This window comes from Falco punctatus (genome assembly GCF_963210335.1).
Source record: "Falco punctatus genome assembly, chromosome: 14".
Lineage (NCBI taxonomy): Eukaryota > Metazoa > Chordata > Aves > Falconiformes > Falconidae > Falco > Falco punctatus.
Genome location: NC_137594.1, coordinates 2,903,715 through 2,920,109, shown reverse-complemented (window position 1 = coordinate 2,920,109; position 16,395 = coordinate 2,903,715). Strand labels below are relative to the sequence as shown.

Below are 16,395 nucleotides of genomic sequence, written 5' to 3'. Positions count from 1 at the left end.
TTCAGATAGTTGTTTTAATTCACGGGTTTTGAATCTTCGAGTTTACGTTAAGTGTTTTTTCTGCAGCCATAAGGATTATAAATTTCTCTTAATTTACAGTCAACTGCTAGTGCTTTAAGCAAAATATAAACCACACTGAAGCTTACAGTGAAATGGTAAACGTATGTAGCAATATGAGGAGGACCTTGAAACAGCTGACAGTGCACATGTTTCCTGCCCAGTTGTAAAGCCACTTGTCCAGATGTCGAAACAAGTATTTCTTGTCATACCTGAAATAGTCTTTTTGCTCCCTCTGTTTCTTGTATAACTAGGCTTCCCCTTCGGGTGCAGAGGTTGCACATGATAATGAACCTGGTTTGAGTTGGCCGTGGGACTCAATCCATATGAGCTTTGTTTCAAAACACTCGGTTCAACTCACGAGTCAACACTGTGTTTATATAGCAGTTTGGCAACTTAGCACCAAGTGCTGGAAAGTGCATAACGTGGCTCTTTAAGTGACTTAATATTGGTAGTAACATGTCAGAATATTCTAATTTTGTGTGTTCCATTTTTATTGGTTTCTGATGAATTTTGAACTAAGTTTTAAGAGGCTTTTCTTATAGGGAGATACATGTATCTTCCTACTTCTAACACCTGCACATATTGTGGGGCACTATCGATGAGAAATAAAGCTTTAGCCAGTTTTGGCTTTGGAGTGCTGATCCTTCTGTGGGCTAATGTTGAACAGCTTGAATGTGATAGTGCAGTTTCCATGGATGAAAGTGTGGATTAGAAAACTGCGTAGTCTGCTGACATTTTAAAATATATATGTATGATTAGTTAATTTTGTAAATGGTTGTTGAAATCACATCACTATAGTTTTGGCGTTTTTCATAATGTCATTGTATTCCTTTAGGCAGTGTCAAGCATGAGGGCGGTTGTAAAATTTTCACAGTTGCTTTGTTCGTCTTGTCTGTGAGTGTGTCATCTGCATTTTCCAGAAAATAGGGATTTATGCTGGTTTTCACCCCTTTGTGTTTCTCTCTAATTACAGGTCATCTATTTTATAAATTTGGAATCACAGAATCTGACTGGTATCGAATCAAGCAAAGCATAGACTCCAAATGCCGAACAGCTTGGAGGCGGAAACAGCGAGGACAGAGTCTTGCTGTGAAAAGCTTTTCAAGGCGAACACCTTCATCATCCTCTTACAGCGGTTCAGGTAAAAAACAAAACAACACCCCCCACCCCTGCCCCACCAAAATGCAAACAAACCCCAGCAGAAATGAAAACTTACAGTAATAATGCCCTTTGTTTTTCAATATATCTCAAAATTATTTTGATCTTTAAGTTATATTTACAACAGGTGCATGTAGTATCCACAAATATGAGCATTTTTGTGTAACAAAGAGAAATGGAGAAACTCATATTTCTCAGAATTGAATTTTTGGAGTGGTTTTTATATTAGTGCATGTTTTTTTTGAAGTACCATTTATCACTGGCGAAGAGGCCTCTCTATTACCGTGTATGTATGTCTGCGCTGCTACTCAAGGGGTGTATCCAAGTGTACTGAGGCCAACCCGTTGTAGTTAAATCATCATGGGCCTTCAGGGCAAGCCAGCCACCTCCTGGTACATTTGGAATCCTTTGCCGCCTCACGGGGCTTGTGCTGAAGTACATGCCTGGTAGGTTGAGATTCTAATCGTGTTTCATCTATGAATTGCGGTCAGGCTCCTAGTTGCAGTGCGTTGCTGATGCTGGAAAGGAAGTGAGATGCGTGTGTGTGTTCGCAAGGAGAAGAGGGAGAAGGGAGTCTGTCTCTAAAACAGTAGTAAAGAACAGGTTTGCCAGAAATGAAAGTGTGGCACATTCCAGTGTGTGAGAAAGATTGGTTTTGCTGATTTGTACCTCATCTGAGTGCCTGGCATCACTTGAGGTGCTTGAGAGCATCCATCCACATGTGTTAACTGAAAAAATTCAGCACATGCAGCTCTGTGCGATCATATGGGTTTTTTTACCATGTTCAGTTTTTTGAGTGGGAGGTCAAAATGTTTCTGCAACTGATGTTCATAAGAGGACTCAAGCGAATAAATCTTTCTCAGTCTGTTCACACCATTTAGTAGGACGTGCTAAGTTTTGTTCCTGAAGTATTTTCCTCTGAAGAAATAAAATATGTTGTAGGTGATTCTATATTTCCATATAGGTATGTAGGCATGAATAATAATAACAAATGAAAAAGACTGACCTAAGTGTTCTCATAGGACATTTCTGGCTCATGCTTTTAATATAAAGTGGTGTTATGGGACGTTTGTACATCATATATTAAAAACAGTGTTTTGGAAGTGAGCCCAAAGAAAAGGAAGTAAGTTTATTTGCCTGCATAAAATTTTTGGTTGCATGTTAACACTAACCACTGTATCTCATGCAAAGAATGCCAAAATCTGCTTTCAATGGAAAATTTTATGTGCTGGAACTGGGAATCATATCCAAAATTCTCAAATTAAAACAACTAATCAACGTAATGATAACCATAAGCCATATATGTTGATGCGATTTTTAGTTTCAGTCTCTTAGCAATTGGTATTTTAGAATAGAAATGCAGTAGTAAGTGGATATTATGGGCCTGTGCTCATTAGACCATACTCCTTGACTGTTGTTGAGATTTATTATTAAAAAATATTAATCTCCTTTATTTATTTAGAGATTTGGGGAGACCAGTGTAGAGACGTAAAACACAGACTCAGTGAATTCTTGTCTTCAGGAGGCAATAAGATAAGTTTTGGTGGAGTTTTCCTGTTGTTGTGGTTAAGCTGAAAACTGAAATTTCCCCCCCAATTCCGCTAACCTGATTTGTAAGTAAATTGTTGCATGGGTACAAAGACACCTGAATTAAAACCTGGGATTTCAGCAGCATGTTATCTGAGCAGGTGGGAATAACGTGGGACAGACACTCATGAGCTGGTTCTGCAGGAGCCACCTTGGTGTTCTGTGTTGTGCACCCAGGCCAGCTCCCGTAGCTGGGGCTGAGCTGGCTGCTGTGGCCCATCCGTCTCCAGGATTTCCCCAGGAGTTTTTATGCCACCTGCATCTCCTGCCGTACAGGTTGTCTCATCTCCCAAGTCCCCTAGGTAGCAAAGAGGTGGCTGCACGTCCTTATAAAGATGTCTTTGGTCCTGAAGATGATGAAGGTCAGCTGAGGCATCTTTGCATGTCCTTGGCAGGTCTGTATAGACTGCCCAGCCAAAAGCAGAGTACTGGCAATAGCATTAACAGCTGCCTTTGGTAATGGTGTATGAAAATGTTCCCATGGATCCAGTCTTTTGTTAATTTTCTTTGAAGTATTGCTCTTACTCAGGATGTCATTGGCTTCGTTTTTTGGGAGGCTGTAAAGATGTTAGATGAATTCACCACTATGTTTGCACCCACTGTGAAAAAGCTCTTAGAAAGACAGACTGCTTTTTAGAATCAGGTGGTATTTTGAAAAATTAATTTCATTCCAAAGTCAGGTGGGAGTGGTATTTCACCTGAAGAAGGAAGAGGAGGTATGAGGAAAAACAAGAGAGTGAGTTGAGATGCTGAGTGAATGTATAAGGAAAAGAAGAAGAAAAGATGGAAGGACAAAATGTAGATTCACACTTGTTTAAAAAGGTAACTTTTGCATGACAGGGATGTAATTTCACCGAACAGTGTTCAGGTGACTTCACAGACTGCTCAGACTGCCTTTGTGGTTTGACAACCCTGGAACCCCTCAATGGAATTACAGCATCATAATTCACAGGCATCTGTTCCTTATTATACACACTGTATAGTGGATATAGCAGAATTCCTGCTGCCAGCTAGCAGGAAAGAGAAGTAATATTTCACAGCTCTGAAGTAAAGGAGGTCTGTATTTCACAGTTATGACAACATAGCTGTCAAATATGGCTTTTTAAAGTGTTACATATGAACCCAGACAGTTTTTATGGTAGCATTTGTTTCAGGGGGCAATTTAAGGTGAGCCTTGAACAGTCTGAAATTCAGCTACTTGAGAAACTGTCTGTCCCGCTATTGTTAGTTACAGCTATTAAGATCAGCTTCTAGGTGCTAAATGTCAGGTCTCCGCCCAGCCCTGGTTGCTGCTGTCTGCAGAAACCTGTGTTTTGTTTCACCTCCATGTCCGTTCACATGTAACAGGCATTGGAGTTGTTTATCTGTTGGGTGGAATATAGCAACTGCTTCTCACGAAAGATATAATGGAAAAAAAAAAAAAGCTCTTAAACAATTGTGAATGGCTACTGTGTCATGTTTACGCGGTGAAGGATGCGAGGACGTGCAGTGTGGATTCTTGCATAATGTTCTCTGAGAAGCTCTGGCTTTGGCTCCACTCAGTATAAGACTGTATGAATTTTATTCAGAGACGCTATTGTTATTTAGTTTGATCAGGACGTGTAGTAGCGCCTGGTTCTGTGACTAGTCAGTTTAGGTGACTGTGCACCTTAAGGTAAGTGTGTCAGCATCCCTGATAGTTTAGATACAGCAGTGGTGTCGCACATGTTCAGTAGGAAAGCACTTTTCATTTCTTCTAAACAAGCATTTCAGATTATGTCACGTGGGGGAAAAATTCACACTCTCTCCCCTTTTCCCAGTTTAAATATGATAAGCCTAAGCTATTTGTGGAAGTACTTAAACCCACTGATTCTTAGCTAAATGATGATAATTCCTAAGGAAGTTTCAGTGCTTACTCTAGAAGATATTCCAATAATCTTCATAAAGCACTTCTCTTTAAGGTGCGCTGTTGCCATCAACAGATGCCTTGAGCAGCCCTGTAGCATCACTGTGTCTGCCATGCAGTTGAGCTGTTCTGAAAATATCATTAAGAGGTTGAAACACTGTTTCAGTGTCCTGAGTGTGAATGAACGACCACCACTTTCCCTGTATGAACTTTTTCTGGAGTTTGGTAACGTTTTCCCATTTCTGAACTTGTGATTGTAGAATTTCGTATTAAAATTATGTTCAAGAGGTGCCAAAAAAAAAAAAAAAGCTCCTATCCAAAATTATTGTCTTTCATTGGCACAAAGTAATATTTTTTTCATCAGCTATCTCTAGCAAGATAGCTTTCTGTTATGTTGTAGTACAACAATACATGTTTCAATCAGCAGAAATGTATTGGCACTTCCTTCAAGAGTGTTGCAAAGGAGCACCATTCTCTTATGCTACAGAATATTTTCTTAAATGCTGGTATGCTAAAAGTCTAGAATAGCTTAGTATTTTCTGTTTGGCAGTGAAAATGGTTGACTGTTTCTACATATCATTAAAAATAATATTTCTGTTAGTCCTGAAATAGTTTCAAGTCAGCATGGTCACCGCCCTGCTGGACATCCTCCCCTGTGAATTAGGGGACTTGATTTTCCAGAGCTGCCTTTTAGCAGCAATGAATTTGCCTTATTTAAATAAATAAATGTAGCAGCCTGAAACTCACCTGCCTGTGACCTGACTTTGATTTCTCAGGCTCTGAGGAATCCTGAGGGTGGTTGAACACCATCACAGGTTGCCCAGAGAAGCTGCGGAGACACCATCCCTGGAGACAGTCAAAATCCACCTGGCCGTAGTCTGAAGCAACCGGGTCTGGTTGCCCATGCTTTGAGGAAGGGCATTGGATTAAATGATCTCCAGAGGTCACTTCCAAACTCATCTATTCTGTGATTTTGTGATTTTTATGAGTTACTGCACACATAATAATTCTGAATTATTTACGTCTAAAGAAGATTACTGTTCTTGAGCTTCGTTCTTACGTACTTGTTGGACGTGCCAAAACCTCTAGGCTTTTTCTGCTTGTTGTGTGTAAAAGTTTATGTAGCACGTGGCTTTGATTTGAGTCATGCAGTTAAAAAATGATAACAGATTTCCTCTCTGCTGTGTTTATCATATGGAAAAATTAGCCATGCAAATGACATAGAAAAGCAGAGGCTGAGCCCATAGTCCTTACGTAGCCTTACAGATTTTTGGCGTTGTACTTCTGTGATAGTGTTCAAGTGTTAAGAGCTCAAGGGGAGCTGATCTACAGACAAAAACATGTTTAAGGAAGCTTGTAGGAAAATATGAATGAGTATCTCTTTTGTGTCCTTCACCCCCGATATACTAATTGAGATTGTTCTACATTTAATTGACTGTGCAGCTTTACAGTAGCCACAAGATTTATGGGTTGCATAAAGTTGTCGTGGCAGGCTGTTGTGTTTAAGCAGAAGTTGGCTTTCCTTATTTTATCTGGCTCTTCTGTTTGAAGCTGTTGCCTTTTGTTGCAATTGAGGTATTAATTGCTCAGCTCTTGTTGTTTGTTAGAGCCAACAGTTTGGTCCTTAATGTGTGTTTTTTCTCTTCTGTTTTTTTCTGACAAGGGTTGTACACATGGCTGCCATGATAATTTAGCCAGATAGTCTTTTTAAAAATGCTAGCAGTCTGTGGAGGGAAGGCAGTAGGAAATGAGGTTTTTGGGAGGAGGATTAACTGAAGAGTGCCTTCTTCCTTTCTTTTAATTTCTCTTAAGATTGTTAAAGCTGTTATCACGGTTTTCCATGTTGGAATTTTTAATTAGTTCTATGACTTTGGGATTTATATGTAGACTTAGGCTGAAGTGCTCAGCCTGTGCTGAGATGTCACATATAAAAGTGGATGTGTAGCCAAATCTTCAAAGCTGTTCTGCAAAATTGGAGGCATTTAGCATGGGATGAGTCAAGTTGAGATAATGGTTTATGGTATACAGTTTTATTTCTATTAATTGTTCAGTAATGGAGTTTTTCCTGCTTTTTGTTTTTGAGGACTGCTTTGCTACATCTGGGCATTAACCTTTCCTTGCTAGGACTACACAGCAAGAAAATTTGTCCTAGTTTGTAAGCAGAAGTGTGAGGCTGGGAGGCCTATACACTGGGAAAACAATTTTGAATAAACATATAAGGTGACTAAGTGTGAATCCCCTGTTCTACAGAATCTGTACCTCCTACATTTCCTTTCAAAATGAGAAGCCAGATGCTCAACAGATAAATGTAAAGTAGAATAGGAAAGAATTGGAAAATGACAAAGGTTTTTTGCCTTTGAAGTGAGAATTTTAAAACTGATCATAGTTGAGAATTAAACACACGTATTCTTGAAATGGTTACAAATTATGTTTGTCTGACAAATCTAATCTTGTTCAGCAGTGTCCGAGGAAGCTTAGCTTTCAGAGGTGTGGCAGAAGTAACTGCTTCAGTGGAGGTGATTTTGCCAACTCTGAACATTTGTTGAGAAGACAGGCTCACCGGCTAAATTTTCATTGACTCATACGCACATGCAGTAAACAAATGGAAAATGTCAAAGGTCCAGTTCCTACTTGGGAGGAAGGAATATTTCAGCAGTCAGGTCCCGTGTCCCACCCCCTCCTCATATCACAACTTAGTCACCTGTGGAATGGTCAGTGCAGCATCTTCCGTTCTGCGGGTGGCTGCAGAGCTGTTCCGTCGAGTGGAGGGTGCTTTGGGAATACCATGGCTGATGTGCTCAGGAGTGGCACTGCATAAGCTGTTCGGTTGATGTCAGAGCACCCCTTTATAACTAGCACGATGAAACATTTCAAGGCAAGAGTTCAGCTGTATGGCTTCCCAGTGCCAGGGATTCTCTAATATATCAAAGTTATAAATGTGAGGCTAGATAGTTTACATGATAGTGATTTATAACTGTTGACATATCCTCTATTCAAGCTGTGTGCTATTCATGTTTGTGTTTGTTTTTAATGGGGAATGTTTAAAAATGGATAAATATTACTTTTGTCTGGTCAGAGATTTAGAGGGGAAAAACAATACTTATAAAGGATGTTTTGTTTTCAGACACTGTTGAATCCTCTCTCTTCTTTCTTCCTAAGAAGAAAAAACTCCCCACCAAAATCCAATAAAAAAAGAAAGAAAACCCAACTGCTGTTTTTGCAGTGAAGCCAAACTGAAATCTATTTATAAGTGACCATGTGAGATGTACAGTGTGACTGCATTCAGTCTGTCTCCTGTTCCCACCTCTGAAAAGCATAATTTCTGGCATCTGTGAAGCAAAAGATGGTTTACAAACACAGGCTTTTGGACTTTACAGTTACATTATAGTCTGCATAAAGATATATAAAGATGCATTTATAAGTTATATTATAAATGCGTCTTGTAAGGAAGTGATCTACAATGGAAGTAGAGTGACACTGTGTCTTAAATATTTCCATTATTGTTTCCAGTACTTGGGACATCTTGAAAGCCATATAGTATTGAATGTTACTACATGTTAGATGTTAATGTTTTACATTACCTTGTAGCATAAAAGTAATTGTCAGAGCAATAAATAATCATAGAAAAATTGTAAAAGACTTAGTGCTTCGGAGATTTCATTTATTGTATTCTTGTGGCACAGAAAAAGGCAAACGTTAAAATTGTTTATAGGAATACTGTATATAAAAGGTAATTTATTCAACTAGTACATTATTCTGAAAGTCCTTTACGATAGTCTTGTTCTCCGATGTGTTTGAAATAAGTAAAAAGAAAGGGAAGAAAACTAGGACTGATGCTGAATCTTAGTATGATATTATTATGATATTGGGACATTTCAAGGTTTTTCCTAGCAGTGTGTACTTGAAGTTGTCACATGTGTTGCAAAAGCATCATTGAGTGGTAGCCCCAGGTTTTTTCCTGATTCCTAAAAGGATATAAGGTATCCAGCAATACACTTCCTTGCTAGTGGTGTCTTAATCTGTAGGAAGATCCATACACGGTATTAATCTCTGGTCCATTATGTTCTAATTCATCCTTTTAGTACAGAATTATTGACATTATTAGTCTTTGAGTATCACTGACATGGAATGCATTAAAAAAGTAATGTCCTCCCCTGTGCGCGCCCCGCCCAAAAAAACCAACCCACAAACCCACACCAAAAGGTATGAATGCTTTTATGCTAAGAAAAATTAATTGTATTTAGTTCTTACTTACCTTTTTTCCTCTTTACATTTAGAAGAATCCTTTCCCTGCATCTGAAAACCTAGAATTTATCACAGATAAATCTATTTCTAATGTAAATCATTTGCCACTTGAAATCATGTGATGGTTTTCCTGGTAGCTGTCAGTGTTACCCGAAGATAATACACATGTGTCTTTGTTTTCGTAGGGGCATTTTCAGAAGGCTTCACTTTGCAGTGTGAGGTACTGTTTAAATTCATCTAAGTAATGAAATCCACCTGCCATGAGGTTAAAAAAATAATTTCCAGGCTCAGTATCAATTATAGATGATGGATCTTGAAAAACAACTGAGATATATCCTTTATTGATAAACTTCAGTTTACAGGATGGATTTTCAAATGTATCCTTGTGGTGATGTGGCAGTAAAAGTTCTCAGCTACATGGGTGCACAAAAGTGTTGAACTGCTTAGGAAGTGTATACGTTTTTGCTGTGATACGACTTTTACAGTTGCAGAATTGTTAATCTAGATTAAAATGATGCTTTTTAAACATATGCTTTCTGAGAACAAAATAGCCTTTGGAACTCCTTTGGAATTTGTAGCACATCTACAGGTGAGCAATGAATGTGCGTAAGAATATTAACATATAAAAGATCTGCATCTTCTTACTGACTGCATTTGTTTTCCACAATGTTCAAGTATGCATTGTTGCATGGCCACTGGCATGGGATATACACATATAATAAAGCTGGATTTTTGTGTTTCTTTCAGAGGGTTCGCAGAGTTCAGTTTCAGCTTCTAATGAGATCCAGCAGAACCAGCCGCAGGCACTACACTATGCACTAGCCAATGCTCAGCAGGTTCAGATCCACCAAATAGGAGAAGATGGGCAAGTCCAAGTAGTATGTACTCAACTTTTTCTAAATTATGCCATTTAAACAATCTAGGTTATTGCAAACTTTGGTTCAGTTGAAATATAATTTTTTATTTAAAAAAAGTGACCTTTCATCACTTCTTAAGTACGATTTTCAGAAAATAAACATTGAAGTCTTATGAAAAAGTTTTAGAATTATTTGGCAGAAATCTTCATGCAGGATTTGCTCACGCAGTTGTTGTAAATGAATGCACATTCATTACTGTGTGTAGAACTGACTGGTCTCTACCTGGCTGTTTGCTTGCACTTGCCATAGTATTAATAGCAGACCTACTAAGCGTACGATTTACGCTTCAGAGGTAGATCTAGCTCAGACTTACAAAACAAGCATGCATTTGTTTATTTTCATTTAAAAAAACCCAACCCTGCATTCTCAGGCATTTTTGAACATCTGTTAGCTGAATCCTTTACATGTGTATTCATTTAGATGCATGTATATATGTAAAAGATATAAATATTGACATTTTTTAAGTCTGAGACTCCTACCATAACTCAGGCCATGATTATTTTTATGTATGGTTTTAGTGTACTCTGAAAAAACTCACCTTGGCTTTAGTTCCTGTGTGCCACAGTTTGACTACAAGGATTGTTTTAAATTCAATTTTTTAAAAAAAAAATGTAGAAGGAAATAATGAAATGATGGATTGTGTGGCGTTTCTGACATGCAGCATTCAGAAAGAGTGAATTATATCTGCACACTCATTCTTTTGTGGTAGAAACCTGAGAATTTAATGTGTGAAATCTGTCTGCCATGAGTTTTCAAAAACCTCAGGCTTTGCAGTTCACAGTGTTGATACGCAGTCATATAAAACACAGCAACTTTTTTACTGATGGTATTAGTGTTTCGAAGCGACCCAGAAGTCGGAGTATGGGCCAGCACTCGACTGTGCCTGGCAGTGGCCAAGCACAGAAAGAAACGTGCATGGACATGTGTGTATCCCTTCCCCACGTTCACAGAAGCCCACTTTCCTTAGAAACCAGGCTAAAGAAACAGGCGGAAATGGGCAAATAAACAAGAATTTTTAAGACATATTATTCAACAACATAAACCGTAGTACCCAGTGGTTGGGCTGTTGCAAAGGTTTTATAGTCAATGCAGTTACAAAGGGTCTGAAGTAGGATAGTAGATCATCTTTGGGTAGATACTTAGAGTATTCTCTCCCCAAGTAAGAGGCAATGCAGGGGAGAGGGAGCAAATGTGCCCAATTAAATACTTTACACATGAAGAATGAAAACTCTCTATCAACACAAGGAGTGCTCGTCTAGTCGTATAGAGCTGCAAATAGCCAGTGTGGAAATGGTGAAGTTGCTCAGAAATGTGATGAAGAAAAGAGGGCGATGAAGGTCAGGTGCTTTTGTAATGCTATCAGAAAAGACACACCTGTAAGTCTGCTGAAAGGTTTACCTGAGAAGCAGTGGAAGAATCAGAGGAGAGAAGTGTTGTGGAAATTGGGTGAAAATTTCAAGATGTGTGGCCCACAGCTGAGGGCAACTGACAAGAGTTTAAAAGGAGGACTGAAATATATTAGCCAGAATGTTTTTTAAGGAGTGCATGGAAGTGGAACGGGTTTGAGATGAAAGTGATTGAGAGGAATTCCAGATAGCAACTGCAACACTTGTGGAGAGGAAATTGCAGTAGAGCATATTTTTCCAAAGTGAAGAAAGTTGTGTATAAAGGAATGAAAGACCTGAAGTGTGGGTGTGACAGGTGCTAGGAACCATTAGCTGTGAGATTCAGATAGGGTTGGAAAGTCATAGAATCATTTAGGTTGGAAGAGACCTTCCAACTGTCAAGCCCACCACCACATCACGTCCCGAAGCACCACATCTACACATCTTTTAAATCCCTCCAGGAATGGTGACTCCACCGTCTTTCTGGGCAGCCTGTTCCAATGCTAGACCACCCTTTCAATGAAGAAATTTTTCCTGAAATCCAGTCTACACCTCCCCTGGTGCAACTTGAGGCCATTTCCTCTTGTCCTGTTGCTTGTTATCTGAGAGAAGAGACTGACCCCACCTGCCTAAAGCCGCCTTTCAGGTAGTTGTAGAGAGCGAGAAGGTCCCCCTGAGCCTCCTTTTTCTGCAAACTAAACACCCCCAGCTCCCCCAGCCGCTCCCCACAGCACTTGTGCCCCAGCCCCTGCCCGGCTCCGGACACGCTCCAGCCCCTCAGGGTCTCTCTGGCCGTGAGGGCCCAAACCTGAACCCAGCGTTCGAGGTGCGGCCTCACCAGTGCCGAGCACGGGGACAGGCACTGCCCCGGTCCCGCTGGCCACCCCTTTCGTGTTCCCAAGGCCTTGCCCTTTCCTGTTACGTGCCTGGATACCATATGACTCAAATAATTAAGTTAAAGAGCTAATCCTGGAGAATGATTGCTTAATGGAATAGATCCTAAATGCTTTGAGTTACTATTCTCAAACTTGGAAGAGGGCTAAAGGGAAGTTCAAGAAATGAACTTGCAAACTCTCTTTTCCCCTCCTGTCAGTTGTTGAGAGCATCCTCTGTGAAATAATGCTCTTTCTGCAGGAACTGGGTGTAAAGGTTCCATTTCCACTTTGCTTTTGGCGTAGCTTTACAGGTTTATCGTGTGGATTTCTTTGTCTCTTGGTTTCTCTGTGTATTTTATAGAGTATATCTTCTTAACTGCTGTAGGCATCTTTTTATGAGATTTTTTTTAATTGATGACTGAAAAGTTTTTCAAGCCTTGAAGACAAGATAGAAGGGAAAACTTTATGAAATACATGGATATAATGACAAAACAACTATGTTTATAGATGTGATGAAAGTTTGCCTCATTAAAGGATCTGGAGCTATCAGTTATCCTTTAAATTGATTGTGAAATCCAGCAAAAATCCACTGAGACCCACAACCACTATCTACGTGTTTTCATAAGTTGTTAAACATGTAGAGGGGTCCTGGGTTGAAACAGGACTATGGCGTTGCTGTTCCAGCCCTAGGGAGCGATACACGTAGATCAGGCAACAGTCATCAGTAAGGCAGGAGTTATTTACACTATGTATGTTTGAAAAAAACAATCAGTATTGAATTTGTGAACAAACTAGAAGGACTGTCCTTAAAGGCCAGTCATATATCTGCGAAAGATGAGTGAGCAGTTCTTTTTTGGAATGCTGCATGATACAAAGGTGAATGAAGTCACTGTCTCCCCCCTCCCTTTAGTTAGAAAGGTTTGCTTATATTTGAAAACACTATAAATGGATCTTTTAAATGTTCAGTGCTTTTTCCTGGGAGCCCTGAGAGTTTGATGTTAAGGAGGGAGAGTGATTCTAATCTCAACATGGACTGGGCTGTGCTATAATTTTATATACAGTCCCTATTGTCAGAGTGATACTTTCAGTATGTTTTTTCTCCCTATAAATAGACAGTTTCCTTCCAAAGGAAATGAAACTGTTTGAAATAGAGGGATCTGTGTTTCTTTGAAAATCACATGCAATTGTTCTTGTGTTATAAAATAAGAAGAGCCTTTGACAGAATTCCAAATGATTATCTTTAATCTCTGTCTCATGCAGGCATATTAAAATGAACACAAAGCCTTATAAACCTTGAAGTAGGTTATTTAGAATCCAATCTCCATTCAGGTAAATCACAGTAGCAAAGACTTCGCCAGGCTAGTCAGGATGCAGAGGAATTCTGTCCACTCTCTTATCCGTGTTTGATCAAATGGTAGGCTTGATACTGTTCTGAAATCGTGGGCGTGGTCAGCAATACATTAACATTATTAAAACTGTGAGGGCAGATTCTCCACTGCCATAAACCACTGTAACTACATTCAAATTAATGACTTCATGCCGATTGAAAGCAGCTCGAGAGAGAGTCTTTAGCATGATACTGTGCTTCACGGTAACTATGTGAATGTGCAAGGATACGTGTACTTACAGGTAGCGTTTAAAACCTTGCTCTTAGCGAGTAGTTAGTCTTGGTGTATTTGTTTTAAAAACTGAGTTTCCAAGGTCTTCAGATGCGATTAACATTTCAGACACAATGCTAATCTACCACAGCAAGTGAGCTCCATGCTTTATGTATCAATGACAAATGCAGATACCATGTAATATATGACATACAAATGTTATTTATTATTATGCCTGTTTTCTTTCCTCTTATGTGAAAATGAAGCATTCTTTCTTCAAAGTCACTCTGCTTACACTTTGCATAATAAAATTGGGGAAATATGGATGCACTTTGTTTTTTTTAAAGCCATCTTTAATGTTTTTAATGGAATAAGCATTTTGCTTCCATACGCTAAGCTGTATTGAATCCAAGGTAATAGCTTCTTCCTCTAGTTGTGATTTTCTTCTGATGCTCCTTGGTGTTTTCTTTTGTTGCGGATCCCACAGGGCCATCTCCACATAGCCCAGGTTCCTCAAGGCGAGCAAGTCCAAATCACACAGGACAGTGAGGTGAGTCAAAAAATTTGGTTGCCTGTGGAACAGATGTTGGTTGGCCAGGACTTGCCCTGCCATTGAGAAGTGATATTGTTTTAGTTAGGTTAACACTCAGTGTCTTTAATTGTGGGAGCCTGGTGACCAGGAGTTGGAGAAACCTTCAGATGCCATCTAGTGAAGATATATTGCGGAATGAAGTGAACTTACCTTTGGTACTGATCAAGTAATCTGGCACTGCTGTATTTGCAGGTCATCATTTTTTCCATAAAAGTAGCAGAGTAGAATCAAAATGGATAAATGCAATACTGAACACTCCAATTTTTGATCTTTTTCTTCCCCCACTTGGGCAAAACAGCGATTAAAGCCAGATGAACGTGCCCGAGTGAGAGTGCTATTGTAGGTTATTTAAGAGTATACAGAGGCTCCTGACTGCTGTTAGATTTCTTGTACACTTAGCATGTTTGCATGAAGAAGCAACAGCAAAATAAGGCTAAACATAAATGCAGCCTACAACTACAGCCTACATAAATACAGACTACAACTTTAATCTGTATGATTTCCCTGTAGAGTTTTTTACTCAACGTTAAGCATATCTGCTTGTGGGTTAGTTTAATCCATTTTCAAAGTACCGTAAATCACATCTCATAAAACCACTTTTGGTGCGAAGGAATACTGTTAACACTGGGAGCTACTGTAGAATAAATATTATTGTAAATATTATATAAATATTTTCGTTAAAGGCAGTGTCCTTTGAAGAGCTTGTCAGACCTAGAGAGAAAAAAGAAAGGATCAAAACGTTCCAAGTCTGAAGGAATGCATAGTGTGCTACAGTAAAGCTGAGGCAGTTCTTGGGTAAAGAGCCACTGGAAAAACTGTGATTCAGCAGATACTGGCTGTAATTGATCCGGAGGTTCACGCACACCCCAGTGTCCGTTGGCTTCAGCTCAGGTTCCCGTATGTAAGACTTTTAAGGACTACATTTGCCTGTGACAGATGAAAACATCTGGTTTTAAATTTATTACAGTGTACACAGCTTCAAATAAGAGGAAGTGCTGCCAGTAAGAGAAAATGCAGAAAACATGCAAATCAAAGAATTCCTCAAAGAAATGTGCTATTTCACTGCAAGTCTCTGTGTTTGGGAAGCTGTTTCTTAATCTAAGTGTACTTTTGAAAAGACATTTCTGAGCATATGAATAAAAACTTTTGTAGAGATACTGCTTTACATTTTAGACTTCGTAGCTACACTTTCCTTTAAAATTCTTTACATTATTGAGAATTTTTTGTCATAGATTTCAGTCCTGTAATAGAACTGTGTTGGTCTTTGGTAATGAATGTTGATAAAAACCCTGTTAGTACAGGCAGTAACTTTAGAACAACAAATAGTAAATAGCATTCCATACAAGTAGAAATGTTACACTTCTAGTTTAGTAAGGCTTTGACTTAAATTTGCAGTTACATATAAATCAGGAAAACCAAAAATCTTACCTGCAAAGCCATCCCAGCAAACTTTGCACAAAAATACTGTACATTATATGGTAAACTTCAAAAAGCAAAACGTGCTGGTGCTGGAAAACCTCCTTGCTTTTTAGTCTGCTTATCCTTTGTGGTTAAAGTGCTGACCATCGACTTGTAGCCGGGTTGCCAAAATAACCCTCAGCAGAATTTCTTAAATTAATAGATTTCCTTAATATTGGAGTTGTTTAATAATGAGATGAGAAACAGGCTTTTTTCAGGACAGATCAACTTTTTAAATTCCAAAGTTGTGTTTATTGTCAATGCTCTTGTTTTACAGGGAAACCTGCAGATACATCAAGTTCATGTGGGTCAGGATGGGCAGGTAGGAACAGAACTGAGTTTTAAACAGCATTTTACCTTGGTCTTGAAAATTAATGTTGCAGTTGGAATGATCTCACATTATTAGTGGCTGTTTTATAGAGCAAAACCTGTTCTAGTCTTTCTGTTTAAATAAACAACTCGCAAAATGATAAAACATAAGCTAAGTATTTTGTCTGTGGACTCAAAGTATTTCACCAAGCTTATTTCATTACTCCTGCAAGATACTTTATCGCTGTGTTTTATACTTCCTTGTCTTTGGCTTCTTCACTCTTACATTTACTAACTGGATTGATTACGTTGTGTACAGTATGTTC

General features: G+C 39.0%; 1 protein-coding gene across 6 annotated transcripts in view; it reads left to right on the top strand.

The window, feature by feature from the left end:
- The window catches only part of BANP (BTG3 associated nuclear protein), a 152,533-nt gene that overhangs the window by 67,006 nt on the left and 69,132 nt on the right, over positions 1-16,395 (top strand). For 4 of the 6 annotated variants that reach the window (XM_080410657.1, XM_080410654.1, XM_080410655.1 and 1 more), the window contains 4 exons: positions 1,034-1,201; positions 9,683-9,813; positions 14,189-14,260; positions 16,038-16,082. In XM_080410657.1, coding sequence (XP_080266783.1) covers positions 1,034-1,201; positions 9,683-9,813; positions 14,189-14,260; positions 16,038-16,082 — 416 coding nt within the window. The remainder of the gene's footprint in view (positions 1-1,033; positions 1,202-9,682; positions 9,814-14,188; positions 14,261-16,037; positions 16,083-16,395) is intronic. The other 2 variants (XM_080410658.1, XM_080410656.1) reach the window with 1 other exon arrangement.